The sequence below is a fragment of the Nesoenas mayeri genome (assembly GCF_963082525.1).
Source record: "Nesoenas mayeri genome assembly, chromosome: 7".
NCBI lineage: Eukaryota > Metazoa > Chordata > Aves > Columbiformes > Columbidae > Nesoenas > Nesoenas mayeri.
This window is the reverse complement of record NC_137551.1, coordinates 8,413,861-8,429,374: the sequence shown is the minus strand read 5'-3', so window position 1 is coordinate 8,429,374 and position 15,514 is coordinate 8,413,861. Positions and strand designations below refer to the sequence as shown.

At 42.2% G+C, this 15,514-nt stretch overlaps 1 protein-coding gene across 1 annotated transcript; it reads left to right on the top strand.

Moving 5' to 3' along the window:
* Positions 1 to 826: 826 nt before the first annotated feature.
* CDK1 (cyclin dependent kinase 1) lies at positions 827 to 14,590 on the top strand (the record flags this gene model as incomplete). Its single annotated transcript, XM_080348066.1, has 8 exons — positions 827 to 944; positions 6,990 to 7,040; positions 8,491 to 8,647; positions 9,736 to 9,859; positions 10,210 to 10,380; positions 10,964 to 11,127; positions 11,256 to 11,397; positions 14,477 to 14,590. The coding sequence occupies exons 2-8, from the start codon at positions 7,004 to 7,006 to the stop codon at positions 14,588 to 14,590; spliced, it is 909 nt and encodes a 302-aa protein (XP_080204192.1). The 5' UTR covers positions 827 to 944; positions 6,990 to 7,003.
* Between the last annotated feature and the right edge of the window lie 924 nt (positions 14,591 to 15,514).

Genomic DNA, 15,514 nt, shown 5'->3' with positions numbered 1-15,514 from the left:
AAAGCCTGTTCTGGTGCACCAACTTAATTTCCTGTTTTTGTTAGAACTTGATTTACCAATTAGCAGCTGTTAAATACAACAAATGTTATTAAGCACTAATTCACCTAGAAATATTGCTATAATAGCCCAGTCCAGTCACTACCACAGGCCTTAGCCCTTCAGGTGCAATTTACAAACGGAATACCCAGCTGTGTAAATTGCCTACAGGTTTACACATCTTTGTGATACTGTGTAACTAATTGCTTGTCACTTTCTAAAGCGTACACTTTTTTCTTTGTATATAAACCCAAATAAAAATATTTAACCGAAGACATTGGCTGTGTTGGAGAAGTTAATTCCCTAGAATGTCTCTATCCCTCTTATTTTGGATGTGACTCATTTCCTCAGCCCACTCAGTGAACCAGGAGCCAGAGACAGGGAAAATAAGGATCCCGAGCTCCTCCTTGGCTAAAAAAAGGGGGGAAGCACCTTTACTGATGAGGAGTTCTATTGCAGGCACTGGCAATTAGCAGCGCTGAGACTGGGACATACGTTATTTTTGTATGGTTCACATACCACAGCATCACTGCATACAGGAAAGTTATAAAGACTCAAACGGAATGTGCAGATTGTAAGAGAAAATAACCCCTTAAGAAAAAAAAAACAATAACAACAAACAAAACCAAAACAGCCAAATGAACAAACCCACACACACACAAAACCACCACATTTTTACTTTAAGTGAAAAGTGTTTTGTAACTCCATTGACACAACTATCAGGAAGAGGAATTTTTAAACAAAGTGTGATGTGTACATGTAAATCCAGAGTCCATCTCTATAGGCTTACATACCTCACTTGTGTCACCTACTCTCTCATCTGAAAGAGTATACCTGCCTGTTTGGCAGCTGGAATGATAGCTGGAGGGAGGAAAAGTTAACTTCCTTTACTTGGGGAGAAGTTTCAGGTCAGGCTTCCTGACGGAGGCTTGGGATTTAAATGTGCAGTTGCAGTGTGTTTGATCTGATAGAGCACTGTAGCAGGTGGTTGCTGTAAGGTGAAAAAGGATAAACAGATAAGGAGTGCAGAGAAAGCCTGGGCCTGCAGCAATTGGGGAAAAAAAAAAAAGTATTATTTGTTGTATTATTTGTTGAAATGAAATAGCTATACCAGCAAACAGACTTTTAGCAAGCGTAATTGTCTCTACCTGCTGATAGAGTTATATTGCTACAGCTGTATTGACAGGGCCTTAAATGTGGACAAAGTCTACAACAGGGGTGTCAAACTCACTGGATAAATCTAACTACTCCTACATTTGTCCAGTCCTAAAATTACATTTGGCCCTTTGAAGGCAACTGCGAGGCTGATGTGGCCCCCGGTGAAAATCAGTCTGACACCCCTGATCTAGAGAAACAAAAAGCACTTCTTTCTTTCTTTCTCTCTCTTTTTTTTTTTCCCTGTCTTGGTACATAGGCCCAGTTCACCTTTCTCATTTAATTACAATTATTAAAGTAAAATCCAGGTTGGGTGTGTTTGTATGTACCCAGCTGTGAGTCCCACAACAAAGGAAGATCTCCAGTGACAGTAAAGTGTTCCCTACTGTGGGACAAGAGTTTGGCAAAGCCAGAGCTAAGGGGAGGTTTCAGAATTACATCCAAGGATCACCCGTGTTTCAGCGCTGCTGGGGACTCTGCGCATCCCTCTGCTCCGTCCCACCAGCTCCCTGTGCACCATTCTCACTGCTGGCTGCTCTTCGTGTGCTGCCGAAAAGTTCATGGGAAAACTTCCCCTGATTTCAAATTCAGCCCAGGTTTCCTGCAGGAAGATACCAGCCCATGAATAACCACCACACTGATGTTTCCCTCTATCTACAATCTCATTCTTTGAAATGAAGGGGTGGTTTATATTTTTGTTATGGTAATCATATCAATGTTTCATTTTTTAAAAGTGGTTTAGTGCATGCTACACACTATGGTACAAAAAAACTCCATGACACTTAAAAATAATTTGAACATAAATACAAGTACTTTAAATGCATTTTGAATCTTTTTAGTCATGCTTTCAGGAGACAGTGACAATTATTTTTTCTTAGCATTTTCCATCCTTTTGCTTTATTTTCAAACAGTTCTCAGAAGCTTTTTGCTTTCTGGCATCCTGTCAAAATATTACTACAGGATAAGAGCAGTTCTTCCATGTTTCTTTAAAGTACATAGGGAAGTCCCCTGCATAACAAGAAGCATTTAACAGATTAAAAGCATCACCTGAGACCTCTAATATTATCTTGCTTTCCCAAATGTTACTAAATCTCTTCTACTCTACTTCTGCATTGTCATACTAACAAAATAAACTTTTGTTTTTAATAAATGTTTAAAGAAGTCAATTAATGTTTGTATTTATCTGCTTCTGAGTACAGTGAACACAACGTATTTTAGATACCCTCACTGGTATTCACAAACCAGCTGACCTTTTTTAATCACATCATTATGTAAAAGACAGAACACAGTTTCTCTTTTCCCTACAGTGATGCTATTGCTGAGGAGAATATGATTAATACATGCAAGACAAGATGATATTGACTTTTGCAGCTGCCCTCTACTCGGCATAGAAGGAGTTGTTCAGAGTATTAGGCTGGGTTCTTAGCCATGAATACAACTGTAATACTATAATCCAAGCCTGGCATTGTAGATCTGATCCTATATGCCTTGCACAAATAGCAATGCAGTTCAAGCAAGTGGAAGTTTTGGATGCCGAAGAGGCTTTAATATACATGCCCTTTGTCCATTTATATAAGCAAAATGGGAATTAATGTCTCATTGTCAAGATAGACCCTCATTCCATTGCTGTTTGCCTCCGAGTTTTCCCTCAGTTTTGCACTTGAATCCATGTTTTGCTGTAAAGCGGTGCAGCAGTCCCAGGGATTCCCATGTCTGTACCTCTGTCCATCAGCGGGCTCAGTGCTATTAATACTGTTCCTTCAAGCAGAACAGTAAATCCCCTCAAACACAAAAGTCAATACAAATGTGCTGCTATTGCTCCTTTCAAGCAGCATCATTAGCTAAAGCAATGATCCACCCGAGATAAGCACAAGTTAAGAAGGAGACGTGATTTATATCCTAAGGATATGCAGACAACAGCAAGAGGGAGGGAAACACTGGGCAAGCAGAACTGTCAGACTGATATTTGGCAAATTACTTACGTGTGCTCTGCCTTACAAGCAAGCTGGCCAGAGCTTACTGCTACACTGAGAGGGACAGAGAAAGCGAGCGTGTGGAGAGTGTCCGTGGAGCACACAGCACCTGTGTCAGTGGGGGTGGAGCTGTGCCATGAAGTGACAGGGACAAGCTGGAATCCACGTGAGCTGCTTTCAGTCAATATCCACCGTCTCGGCCACTGAGCACTCCCAGCACACACCAAGGGCGAAGCAACCTCTGCTGTTCTTGACGGAAACCATTGCTCACAACATTCTCTGTTGCTACCAGGTGTTGCTGCACAGCTGCTAGTCCACCGAACATGGAGACTGTGACAAAATTATTTCCCTGAGCTGCTTTCCTGTGATGGAGCCGGCACAATCTGTGCGCTGGGGCAGAGTCACGAGGACCTGAAGGCAGGGCAGCTGTGCTGGGCTTCGAGTGCAACGGCAATCAGATCTCCAAGACATCCACCTCCTGTGTTTTTTCTAAAGGTATGGGAAAAGGCTGAACTTGTCATCTCAGGCACCAGTGGAGGGGACAACCACCTCGCACAGATCACAGTGTTGTATGCTGCTGGCTTGTGGAACAGTCTCCTTGCACGTGAAACAGAAGTAAGGCTCCGGGGCTCCTGTATAAAAGCGAGCTGTTTTCCTTTGACCAGCTTTCCTGCTGGGGCCTCCTGGTCTTCACCACTCAAAACTCATGAGGCACTGGGATATATGGATAAAGCTGTAATCTCAAAGAGTTCGAAAGCTCAGTGAGCACTCAGAGAATGAATGGTTAGTGTCCAACAGAAATGACTGAGCACAACTAAGAAATACTTCTGTTTATTTAAACTAAAGCTGGTTAAAACTGGCAAAAAAAAAGAAAATGCCACTTTAAAGAAAATTCAGATCAGTGTATTCAGTACTTTCAGACACAGTATATTTTATATATATATATATATAATCCACATACATTTTAGTATAACTTAACTTATAGTACTAAACATTCATGATACTGCTAACCTTCCCCTGTCCCCCAAGTTAATTAAGGCTACTGTATGTCTGGGATTTCCCAGACATGTTTTCTGAAATAAAAGGTGGACTTTGGCCACCTTCCTATGGCCTCTGGGCAAGGATTAGTCCAGCAGAGTCAGCAGCAGTAGCTGCACTTCTGTGCCAGCTATAGAAAGCAATGCCCCCCAAAGCCATCGAGCCCTTGCAGCCCGATGGTGCTGTCAGTGCAGGGTCAGGCCCAAGAGACACGTCACACAGAAGGACGAGTCACACACCTCCAAGCCTGGGCTGTCTTGGCTCTGCTGGGTTCGTTATACACATGCAGGGAAGAGTTTCTCTATATCCGTGCAGCACAGCGTATGTCGGACTCTTTTCCTATGAATTGCACAAGATGTGAGGTCACATTTCTGCCTGGGATTTCCCAGACGTACAAAAGCCTTGTTCGAGGAAGGTAAATCTCCAGCAAGTGCTGGGAATACACAAATCAAGGTAAACAAAAAGCTGTGTGTATGTGCACTGTTCTGAAAAGCTTCCCCAGGAGGGTGGGGAGGTGGAGAATTTTTAGCCCTGCAATGTCTGTGTGTCGGTGGGGAGCTGCTGGACAGGCTGCCTCTCGCCTTTGCTGACGGCCAGGGGAGAGAAGGAGGAAGCGCAACATCAACAGTCCTGCCTGCTCCAGTCACCCTTCCAAAGAAATGCTTTTGGGGAGGAGCTGTACGTGTTTGCATCGTCCAGCCTGCCCTGTTTACACTGGAGATGGAGCAGCAGCGGCATCCTTCAGGTGGTGCAATGAAGTAAGAAAAAAACACAGTTACTTCAACAATGCGGAGTGATGTTTGTATCCCTCTCCTGCGGAGGCTGTAGGTTTCCACAGGAGCGTGCTGACCCAGCACTGCTGATGCTGGTGAGAAACTGGTGCCGGAGCAGGACGGCAGCGTCACAGAACCCACAGGGAAATTATCCGGTAGGAGGAAGACCTATACAACTAGAAACACATTTGCTTTGCAAATCTGCCTAGCATTGAAGTTTCTCACTAATACAATTTTTCAAAATTTGGAATAGTATTTTCCCAGACTTTTTTTTTTTCTTTTTTTTTTTTCATATATAAGTGTATTTTGTTACTCCTTCCCTGGGTACCAATGGAGTGAGGCTGCAACTGCAAGAGCACTCCCTGAGCGAACCCTGGCAGGTGCTTCTCTCGTTGTATCTTCTTTCAGAAACTGTTATAGCACAGGGACGAACTGTTCTTAATCCTGGGGCAGCGATGCAGAATTTTAATTTGCTTAGAGATGTATGTTCCGGCTTCTAGGGAATTAAGTTACCCAATGATCTTTTATTAACGTGTGTACTTCAAATCCAGCTTCAAAAGTCACAGCAGTACTTCACAGATCAGCACCTCTGCAGCCAGAAATAATTAATTTACGTTTTGGCCGTAAATCCAAAAGACTTGCTTAATTAAGAAGGGCAGCTGAAGCCACAAGTCTAACTTGATCCAAGCACAATTGTATTCCCTGTACCACGTAAATAACCTAACGTGTTATTTTAGCAGCGACCAGCTCACCCTTTAGGGCTGTCCCAGCACACCCCGTTGTGCCAGTGCCCTCCTAACTCGCCATTTGGGCAAAAAGGTTCCAGATTACAGGGAACTACCCGCCCGCCCGACTTTGCCCCATCCGCGATCCAAGAGGACGCCCGGCGCCATCCTCAGCTTCCCGCGCCCGGCCGCGCCGGTTCTACTGCGGAAGGCAGAAGCCGCCGTTCAGCCTCGCTTTAGCGCCGCCAGTGCGGCGCGCGATGATTGGCCGGTTTGAATCATCCCGGTGCGGCGCCATTGGCGGAGCGCGGCGGCGCGCGGCTAGTTCGAACGCGCCGTGCCCGCCCCGAGCGCGTTCTGGGACGTCCTTGCGGCGGCAGCGGCTCCGGTGAGAGGCAGCGGGGGCCGGGGCAGCGCCGGCGGGAGAGGTGGGGGGTTCGGCCTGGGCAGGCCGGCACTGGTCCCGCGGAGGGGCTGGAGACTCTCTTTTCCGCGGCCGTTGGTGTCTGCGGCCGGGTAACGGTTGCTGGGGGGGTTGTTATCCTTCCCCTGTCACGCCCGGGCCAGCAGCGGGGCCGGTGGCGGGCAGGCCGGCGCGGGGGCCGCCCCTTGTCCGCTGCTGCTGTGCTTGGCCCTCGCTGCGGCGGCTGGGCTAAGGAGGAGGTCCCGCGCCCTCGTGGGGCAGCGGGCCGGGACACGGCGCGGCCCTGGTCCCTTCCCGGTCGGGGCAGGATCGCCCTTGGCCCGAGCCCGGGTCAGGGAGGGAGGCAGGGCGCCCGCTGGGCTTCTCCCTTTGCCGGGCTCGGTCCTGAGGGGTGGTTTCGAGGGGCTGTGACCTGTGACAGCGGAGCAGGAGCTGGGCCCAAGCGGCAGCGTGCTCCTGGCCTCGGCTGCGCCGTCAGCGGCTGCCGGGACTCGGGAGCTGGAGGTAGCTACAAACCCCCTCGTTGCCCTTAACGCTTCCGAACCTGGTGTTAAGGCTCAGCTGCGCTCGATGAAGGAGGTTTAGAGCAGCATGGAAGGTGTGAAGTGCCAGTCTCACCAGGTGCTAATGCCACCTGGTATCGTGTGCCCGTTAATGTAGTTTAGGTTTGTAGACGTGAAGATTGTGCTGTGTACTGAATCAAATGATAGGAGGCTGGTATCCAGAACCCTGAGCCTTCTGTGTTGTGTCCTAACTATATAAGACAAAACGAGCTTGCAAAGACCTGGTGTCATTTCGGTTACTCGGCCGTCTTCAGGACAGCAACTGTTAACCCTCGTTGTTTTTTTTTTCCTGTTCATTTCAGGGATAACCATAGCAATGGATGATTACACAAAAATAGAGAAGATTGGGGAAGGTAAGTATGGAGAGCTATTTGAGCCCTGTAACACTCCATGGTTTACCAGTTGCCATAGAAGCTCTGCGCACTCCGGCCATTAGAGGAACTACCGAGATTCAACTAACTGGCAAAATGCTTGTGGTTAACTGCAGTAATTATCTCTAAATGTAAAAGCTTTCAGGCTGCCCTTCTTTTGAGGATGATGTGGTCTATTTAAAATAACTGATCACTGTTGAGAAGTGTCTGCCTTTGTATATTGATGGCATAATGGGTGTAATTTTCATCCAATAGGAGAAAAAAAGAAATGTTCTAAGGCCTGAAACCAGCTCCTCCTTTCCTTTGTATATGAATTTGTGTACCACTTACTCCTGAAGTTGTACTGTGTGGTATACTTATTTTGCTCAAAGCTGCTGGTAGGGAGTAGTGGCTCATGGATTGTTATGCTTGGATTATATCCAGTCGCTACACTTGTCAAGGGAAAGACCAAATTGAAAAACTCTGTGGAGAAGTGAATTTTAACAATTAATTTACTATAGGGCGTGGAGAAGATTGCTTCAATGCAGACATTAGGCACAAACTCCTTTTCACTCAAAATCCAGCCTATGTTCAATGTAGAAGTCTGTGTGTTTTCTAATGCTTTAGCTTTATGCAGACCTGAGAATTTGTAGTATGGTACTCTGAGAAGGCACTCTCTAAGGTAATTGCAAAAAGCATTGGGTTGGATCTTACAACAAAGCTTCCTAACTGAAGCCTTGTGAGTGGATCTTTCTTCCTGAAATAAACTAGTTAGTTGGAGCTTAATCTGAGGAATTAATGCTTCAAGAAGGGTGAAAAGAGAATACTGAGGATGTCTCGGGTTGAGGGTTCTACTTCTGTGAATGCTGATGACTAAAACACATCATTGATTTGAGATTTACTGCTGGTTCCAATTTTAACTTCTGCTGAGACCCACAGCACTACCCTCTCTCCTGCACTGAGGACTGCTACAGATGTTTCTGTAGGTCTGACCAATGGAGTGATAGATCTCTGATCGCATGGGAGCACTATTTTTTTTCACAGCTAAACCTGTAACCTTTTAATATGATGTACCCATGGCAAAATCGTAACCCCTTGGGGATGGGATGAGAAGGTATAGTGAACTCTCTTGGAAGCTAATCAACCTGAAATGCAATTAATACCTGATTTTACAGCTACATCTTTCAAATATTGAAGTTTCACGCTTAGGCTGCCAAGTACCCTGTCCTAACAAATGATACTGTTCACAGGTGGCATGCTTTAAACAAGCTACACTATTGCATGCGCAAACTGCCAAAACTAAGTAGTAGTAGTTTATAATCAAGCCAAATAGTTAAAGCAAAAATACTTGATTGCAAGGACTCTTGCCTATATTAGCAATTCTTATTTGCAATGACTTACCTGTACCTGAAGCTGGTATTTCCTATATGCGTCTCACTGTCTTTTTGTTCAGGTACCTATGGTGTTGTGTATAAAGGTCGGCACAAAATCACAGGCCAAGTGGTTGCAATGAAGAAAATACGTCTAGAAAGTGAGGAGGAAGGTGTTCCAAGTACTGCTATCCGAGAAATTTCTTTATTAAAAGAGCTGCATCATCCCAATATAGTCTGGTATGCATATACTGCTATTTAGTTAAACTCTTCGAAGGACACTCATTCCCTTCAGATAAGATATTATTCTTCCACCAATCTAGTAAGATGAGAGCTACTCTGCTTAACACAGTATCTGTTGTGAAGCAAATAGCTATAGTACCAAGTCCTGTGTTGATGCCAGTTTTCTAATTAAGATCTTTTCATGCTGCCTCTTCCCATTCTAGGAATCTAACACATTTTTGTAATTTATGTAAATTGTCTTCAGAGCAGTTATTATCAGAAACAGTGTACCTCATGAAAACTGGCCGAAGCTGTTACTTTAGTCAGTCTCAGAATTTCATTTGCCACATTGGAATAGACCATTTGACCTCAGTGTGCTTATGGGAGCCTCTGCCATTGATCACTTCCTTGCTGTTTTGTAGCAGAGATTTGTGTGTTGCTTTATGACACTGTCATAGCTCACACATCAGAGCTATGAGTGAAACTTCCATCAGTGATTAGCTGACGTGTAGAATTGATCACAACTATTGTCTTCCCCACAAAATATTTATTTGCCCTTTGATGCAGCAAAATACTTTCTCTAATGTACCTTAAAACTGGCCAGGTTCCAGCCTTGTGATATCCCAATCTATGTTTGCTTGGGTTTAGGAACCCTTATAATCTATTAAGGATGAAGCAGAAATCTGCAAATCCTGCTGTGTCTACTGGGTTCCTATTATAATATTCTCTTAACCCCTCCTAGTTATTCAGGCTCTGCTACAATAAGCCAGCTTAAAATGGAAGCTGGGTGTCAACACCCATAGTCTTTTTTAAAAGCAACAGTATTTTTTCCTCAGACTTCCTGTGTCTGATACCAGGCATGAGGGAACATAAGTTTAAGAGGATGCAGATAGGGAGTTTATCTGACACTATATCAGATAGATACACTTGATTTTTCCAGATGACGGGGTAACTCACTAAGTCTGTTGATCTTTGAAGATTGGATGCTTTCTAAGGCTTTCTTAATAGGAACCTGGAACTGTCAGCTTGTATTCCTGTTGAGAGGTGAAATGTAACTGCGGGTCCATGCATTTTGCAATGGAGTTGATTGTACACTTGATTTTTAGTCTTCAGGATGTTCTTATGCAGGATGCAAGACTATACCTTGTCTTCGAATTCCTTTCCATGGATCTCAAGAAATACTTGGATACTATTCCATCTGGCCAATATTTGGATCGTTCACGTGTTAAGGTAATGAGGACAATTTCTTAATATGAGAGGTGACCTAAGCTACAAGCAGCTTTTATTTTCAGTGTAATTAACCCCTTGAGGAGAAATAAAAGGTTAAAGGAACAGCTGTGGATAATAAGATGAATGTCAGTTTTGCTCTCAAATACCACTTCAAATTATTTTAATTACTGAAATTAAACTGCCTTAATTTAGGCCTTAGTTAAGTATTGTTTGCTTTATGATTGTTATTAACTCAATATCTGCTTTGGATCTCCATTTCCTCCTACAATGCAGAGAGCTAATGTTAAGGGAACAGCTTTATGTTGCAGAACACTAGCTTGTACTAAAGTTTACTTTTTTTTTTTCTACAGAGTTACTTGTATCAAATCTTGCAAGGTATTGTCTTCTGCCATTCAAGAAGAGTTCTGCACAGAGACTTAAAACCTCAGAATCTCTTAATAGATGACAAAGGAGTGATTAAACTGGCAGACTTTGGCTTGGCTCGAGCCTTTGGAATTCCAGTGCGAGTGTACACTCATGAAGTGAGTTGGAACATTCTCTTGGTGATTTGGATAGTGCTTACTAGCTTCCTGGTAATAACTGAATATGAAAGAGCTGAAAAAAAGAACTACAGAACTTTCAAAGCCATAAACTAACAGTGTAAAAAAAAAAAAAGTTACTTTGGTTTTGTTTCATTCAATGTCTTTCCATCTCCCTGACTGTGGGTTTACTCTAAGGTTCCAAAGCATCTTGTGAATCACACTATTACCATGACAATAAGTCAGATGGGCCAGAACTTGATGCTCGTTGTTTTGTAAGGACATTTTTGCTTCACTAAGTACTAGAGTTTGAGGGCTGTAGCAGCTAGGTGCTTAAGGCTTCCTGCTCTTTTGGGAAGTACTGTACACAAATTGTTTGCAGTAGCAACTACTGCAAAGGAGTTTGTTACACTTATTTGTAAATTAAGTTTGAAACTAGTATTTTCACTAAAACTTCTTGTACTGGTTATCATTCTAACACAAAAACCCTATGAATGCTGCTTTATAATGAATGAGCCATTGTGCTTGCAGTCAATTAGAGGACCTGATTCTATAAACTTACAAAAAAAATTTCCGTGTTCAATAGGTGGTGACACTGTGGTACAGGTCTCCAGAGGTGTTGCTAGGATCTGCTCGTTACTCTACTCCTGTGGATATATGGAGCATAGGAACCATATTTGCTGAGCTGGCAACTAAAAAGCCGCTTTTCCATGGGGACTCTGAGATTGACCAGCTCTTCAGAATCTTCAGGTATGTCAGGCTGAACCTTTCCTTGCTACTTGCGTAACATTGTACAACAGGGCTGTGCACTTAGGAAAACCATAGTGCCTTACAGATTTTGGACTAAGCTGCTCGGTATTTTGCTCATGTTTGCACAGAGCTTTAGGAACCCCCAACAATGAGGTGTGGCCTGAAGTGGAATCCCTGCAAGATTATAAGAACACATTCCCAAAATGGAAACCTGGCAGCCTGAAAACACATGTCAAAAACTTGGATGAAGATGGACTTGATCTGCTGTCTGTAAGTAGTCTGTCTTAAACTGCTAATTAAGAAACTCAACTGGTCGTTTCAAATACTCTAGCATACATAGATCTGTACTAATCAGTCTCGGCAGGAATGAATGTATGGAGATCTTCAAACTGAGTATGGGTTGTCATTCTTGTAGAACTGACACCTTGTGTGACATTCACTTCTTTCATAAATAATATGTGACTAACTACTTCTCATTAAGCAATTATGCCTCAGATTTTTTTATACTAATAAGCCAGGTGCAACTTGCAAGTGAGGTTGAGCTTTTACAAACAGGTTTAAGGGGAGGCTCCTGCCCACAAACTGTAGCTGTCCCTTTTCTGGTGCCAGCACTAATTGTAATGGGGCTCTATGACTGTTGATCCAGTTAAAATGTTTTTCCAGTTGGAAATGTTTTTCTCTTATGGTTGCATATGGATTAATCCTTGTAGCCTCATCTTGGTGAAGACTTCATGGTGGTCTTAAGTGACAAACAGTAATAGAAGTAGCTGAATTTATTGGTTAGCTGTGAAACCAGGGACTTAGTTTAAGCCAGTCTGTAGTGTCTGTCCCAATTTGCCCTTACATTTTCAGCTGTGTTTGATTAACTTTTAATTGGTATATTTTGTGCCTAGTGTGAGTTTACTTTAGTTCTGTGGCTATGCAATTGAATTACCAGGCTAAGCTTTTATTTGGCAAGTTCTTCATCTGGCTTCTCCATTTAATGCCCTTCCAGCTTATATGCAGCCACTGTGGACTAATTTAAATTACATTTTGGGTGCGATCTTAGATGCACCTATGTATAAAAATGTACCTTAGTAACTTATGCTTTGGTTCTCCTAAAGCTGCATTTACACAGTGCAGACTTGCCTATGGGGATGAAACTGAAGCTGAAACTTCAGAACCATCTTGGTACAGGGGGAACCTTGTACAGCAATAACCTGTGATGCTGGTTTGTTTTAAGCAGTCCCAAACAAAAATAGTTTACCCATATCAATATGGCAAAATACTCTGAGTGAAGGTGTTTTACCCAAGAAGCTCAAATGACTACATTTTCTCAATTTTGCTTTGTGAGAACAGAGCCGCAGTTCAGACCTGCACAACAGTTAAACACATAGTTGTTTTGGCTGGCTCTCTGAACCATGTAGCAGTATTCTTTTACAGAGAGAACTGACTTGTGCTGGCGATAATTCCTTTGTGTCCACTGACAGCATTGTTATTAAATCAGTTTGAGGTAGTATTGCTATTGATTGTATTTACAAACTAAAGTCAATTGAGCAGGCAAGTGAATCTTGTTGATAGTCATTAGGCCTTCTAAGTACCCGTAGCTTAGTTGTGGCTTCATTGTGCAAAACCAAGGTTTTGGGCTGCTGCTAACAAAGGCAAAAAATTACTAGTTCCTCAAATGGTGTTAACCACAGTACTAATATCTTGTAAAATCTTGTGTAATTTTGTCTTAAATTAATAAATGTTGAAATTTTAGTTTCCTATTAGTGCTTGATGACAATCATATGGCTGAATTCCTAGACATCTGGAATCCATTTAAGTTTCCTATAGCTCTTTTAAGCCTGAAGCAGTAATAAGATTTTAAAGGCAACAAAACTAACTGAATATTCCATTCTGGAGCACAAGCTCAGATGTGTCAATGAAAATGTCAGTTCCTCATTCTAGACTATTGCAGATGGAAGCAGGATATAAAACAGCTATCTTGGAAAAAGTGTTACATATTTTTGTGTTAAGACCAGCTGCTTGAGTAAGGTTGTAAACTTAAGACCTTCATAAGCCAAAAAGACTTCTGTGGCCAGCATTTGAAAGCACTTGATGGCTGCCATCAAAAGCTTTGGTCTATCAGATGCTAATTCACAGAAAAAGACTGTTCCTGGCTGCTCAGAGAAGAAACAGTCAATTTACCAGCTGAAGTGCTACAGTCTCAATGTCACAGCATCCCTTTTTTGGAGAAATTTGACCCTTCTTGTCTAAGTCAATTTCAGAGAACCTTAGATTCCAGTATCAGCTAGAGGATACTGTTGTTTTGGGGTATAGCTAATGGGAACCTGTCACTTAAGGTAAAATTGGACTACAAGGTTAAATCTAGAGACAGTGTTGCATTTGGCAGGCGTTCAGAGAATATAAATGCAAATTCAGTGGTTTAAAACAACTTGGAAGACTTGCTGTAGGATGAAGTCTAAAGATAGTTAAATGTCAAGACTGAATACTGGGCAGAATAATACAGGTTAAGCTTTTTTTTCTGGAAGATAAGCTTGTTGTGGGGATGGCAGAAAAGCAGCTGGTAGAATTCTGATTACTTGAATTTGAAATGTATTTTAAGGAGAAATAAGAGCAAAAAGACTTCTCAGACTTTGCTCATTTTAGATCTAGTAGAAAACTGCTAATGCTTTCCTTTTTTGGGCCCAGCTGTATGATATTAACTGTAGATTTTTTTAAACTGCTAGTAAAACACATCTCTTGCCTATGCTAGAAAGATCTAGAGGCTATTTTAGTGGCTATGGCATCCTCTGTATTTGCTCTTATCAACTTCATTATTGAGGTCTTCAGTTGAAGTAACTTACTGCAAAGAAACTCGAGTTTCAAAACTCTGTGTTTCTTCAGTTCCACCTGCTTGTTATACTGCTTTCCTATTTGGATCTGGTAGCTGAATGTGACTGCACCAAGCCAAGTTAAAATAATTTTACATCAGTTTCTTCAATGTCAGTTTAAAACAAGCATAGAGTTACCTGTCCCTGTGAGCATTTTGGGCTCTAACAGCCAAAGCTTACTAATTTCTCTTAGTTGAGACATTGAGGCTAATAATTATTGCCACTTGATGCCTGTTTCTGGATTTAGTTCAGTGCATGTGGTACCCCAATGGGCTTGGTTGTTGAATGGGAAAATCTGTGCTCGCTTTCTGAGATCTTATGCATTGCTATTGACTTGTAGGTGGAAATGACCTCTCTGCCTATGAGAGAGCACAGAACATGGAGGGGAAAACTTGTTTTTATGGTTACTTCATTATTACTGTGGTTAAATACCTATTAACATTATTTTCATTGTCATTTCATAAGGTAGTAAATACGTTTCCTTTTTCTTCCAGAAAATGTTAATTTATGATCCTGCAAAAAGAATTTCTGGCAAAATGGCCTTGAACCATCCATATTTTGATGACTTGGACAAATCCACTCTTCCTGCTAACCTGATTAAGAAATAACAGGCCTTTGGACTAAATGAGCCAGAGTGAAATAATTGTGATTATTTTTACTTTTAAGCCTGTCTGTAATGTGTATGTCTGTCTTTCTGCTCTAAAACTGTGGCTGTGTTTTAGTTTGTTTTGGTTTAAGTGTTATATAAATGTAAATATTAACATATTAGTGCTGAGTTCAAATAAAATGCAAACGTTGCTGCCTTTAATGCAGTGAACTTTCTAAAAATAAAGCTTTAAATCCAGTGAAGGACTGAACTTATTTCCGGACTCTGGGTGCTCTACAAAAGGACTGTTTTCCCTGGAATGTGCTGGTAAAGTTCCACTTATCTAAAAAGAGTGGGTAACCTGTGCTACTAAGTTGTTGTTCCTGATACAGTAGGAAGATACTGTAGGAAATTCCTCTGAAGTTTGAGTTGTCTCAGTATAATGTCAGTTTAAAATTTTACTTGAGCAGGGCAATCAATGTGCCAAAGGACATGTAAATGAGACATTTGAACTGAAGAGTTGCAGATGATTATGTAAGGCAAGTAGATGGCCAAGTTTGTTTTAGGGTTTGAGTTTTTGAAGGTGTTTTAAAAAATCCTTGCTCTACATGCTTTTCTGTTATCTTGAAGGCTGAAGAATTTATCTACACATCAGCATGTTAACTTATGAATTGGCACAGTTCCAGCTCCTGGGCCAGGTAATGTATCTTAATGCTATCTTAAATTTTACATGGACTCTATATACCAATGTGTAACTGCTTAACATGGCCCCTTCCATCTGTTAATAGTGATACAGTTCTCTGTTATTATAATCCCCCTGGATTATGCTTGAGTTTGAAAACTAGTCTCTCTTCCTATATGAAGTCTCATGTAAATGTTGACTTAACCTGACTGCTAGGAACTGTAATAATCAACTGAGATGCTACATGTCTATAGACTCTCCCGT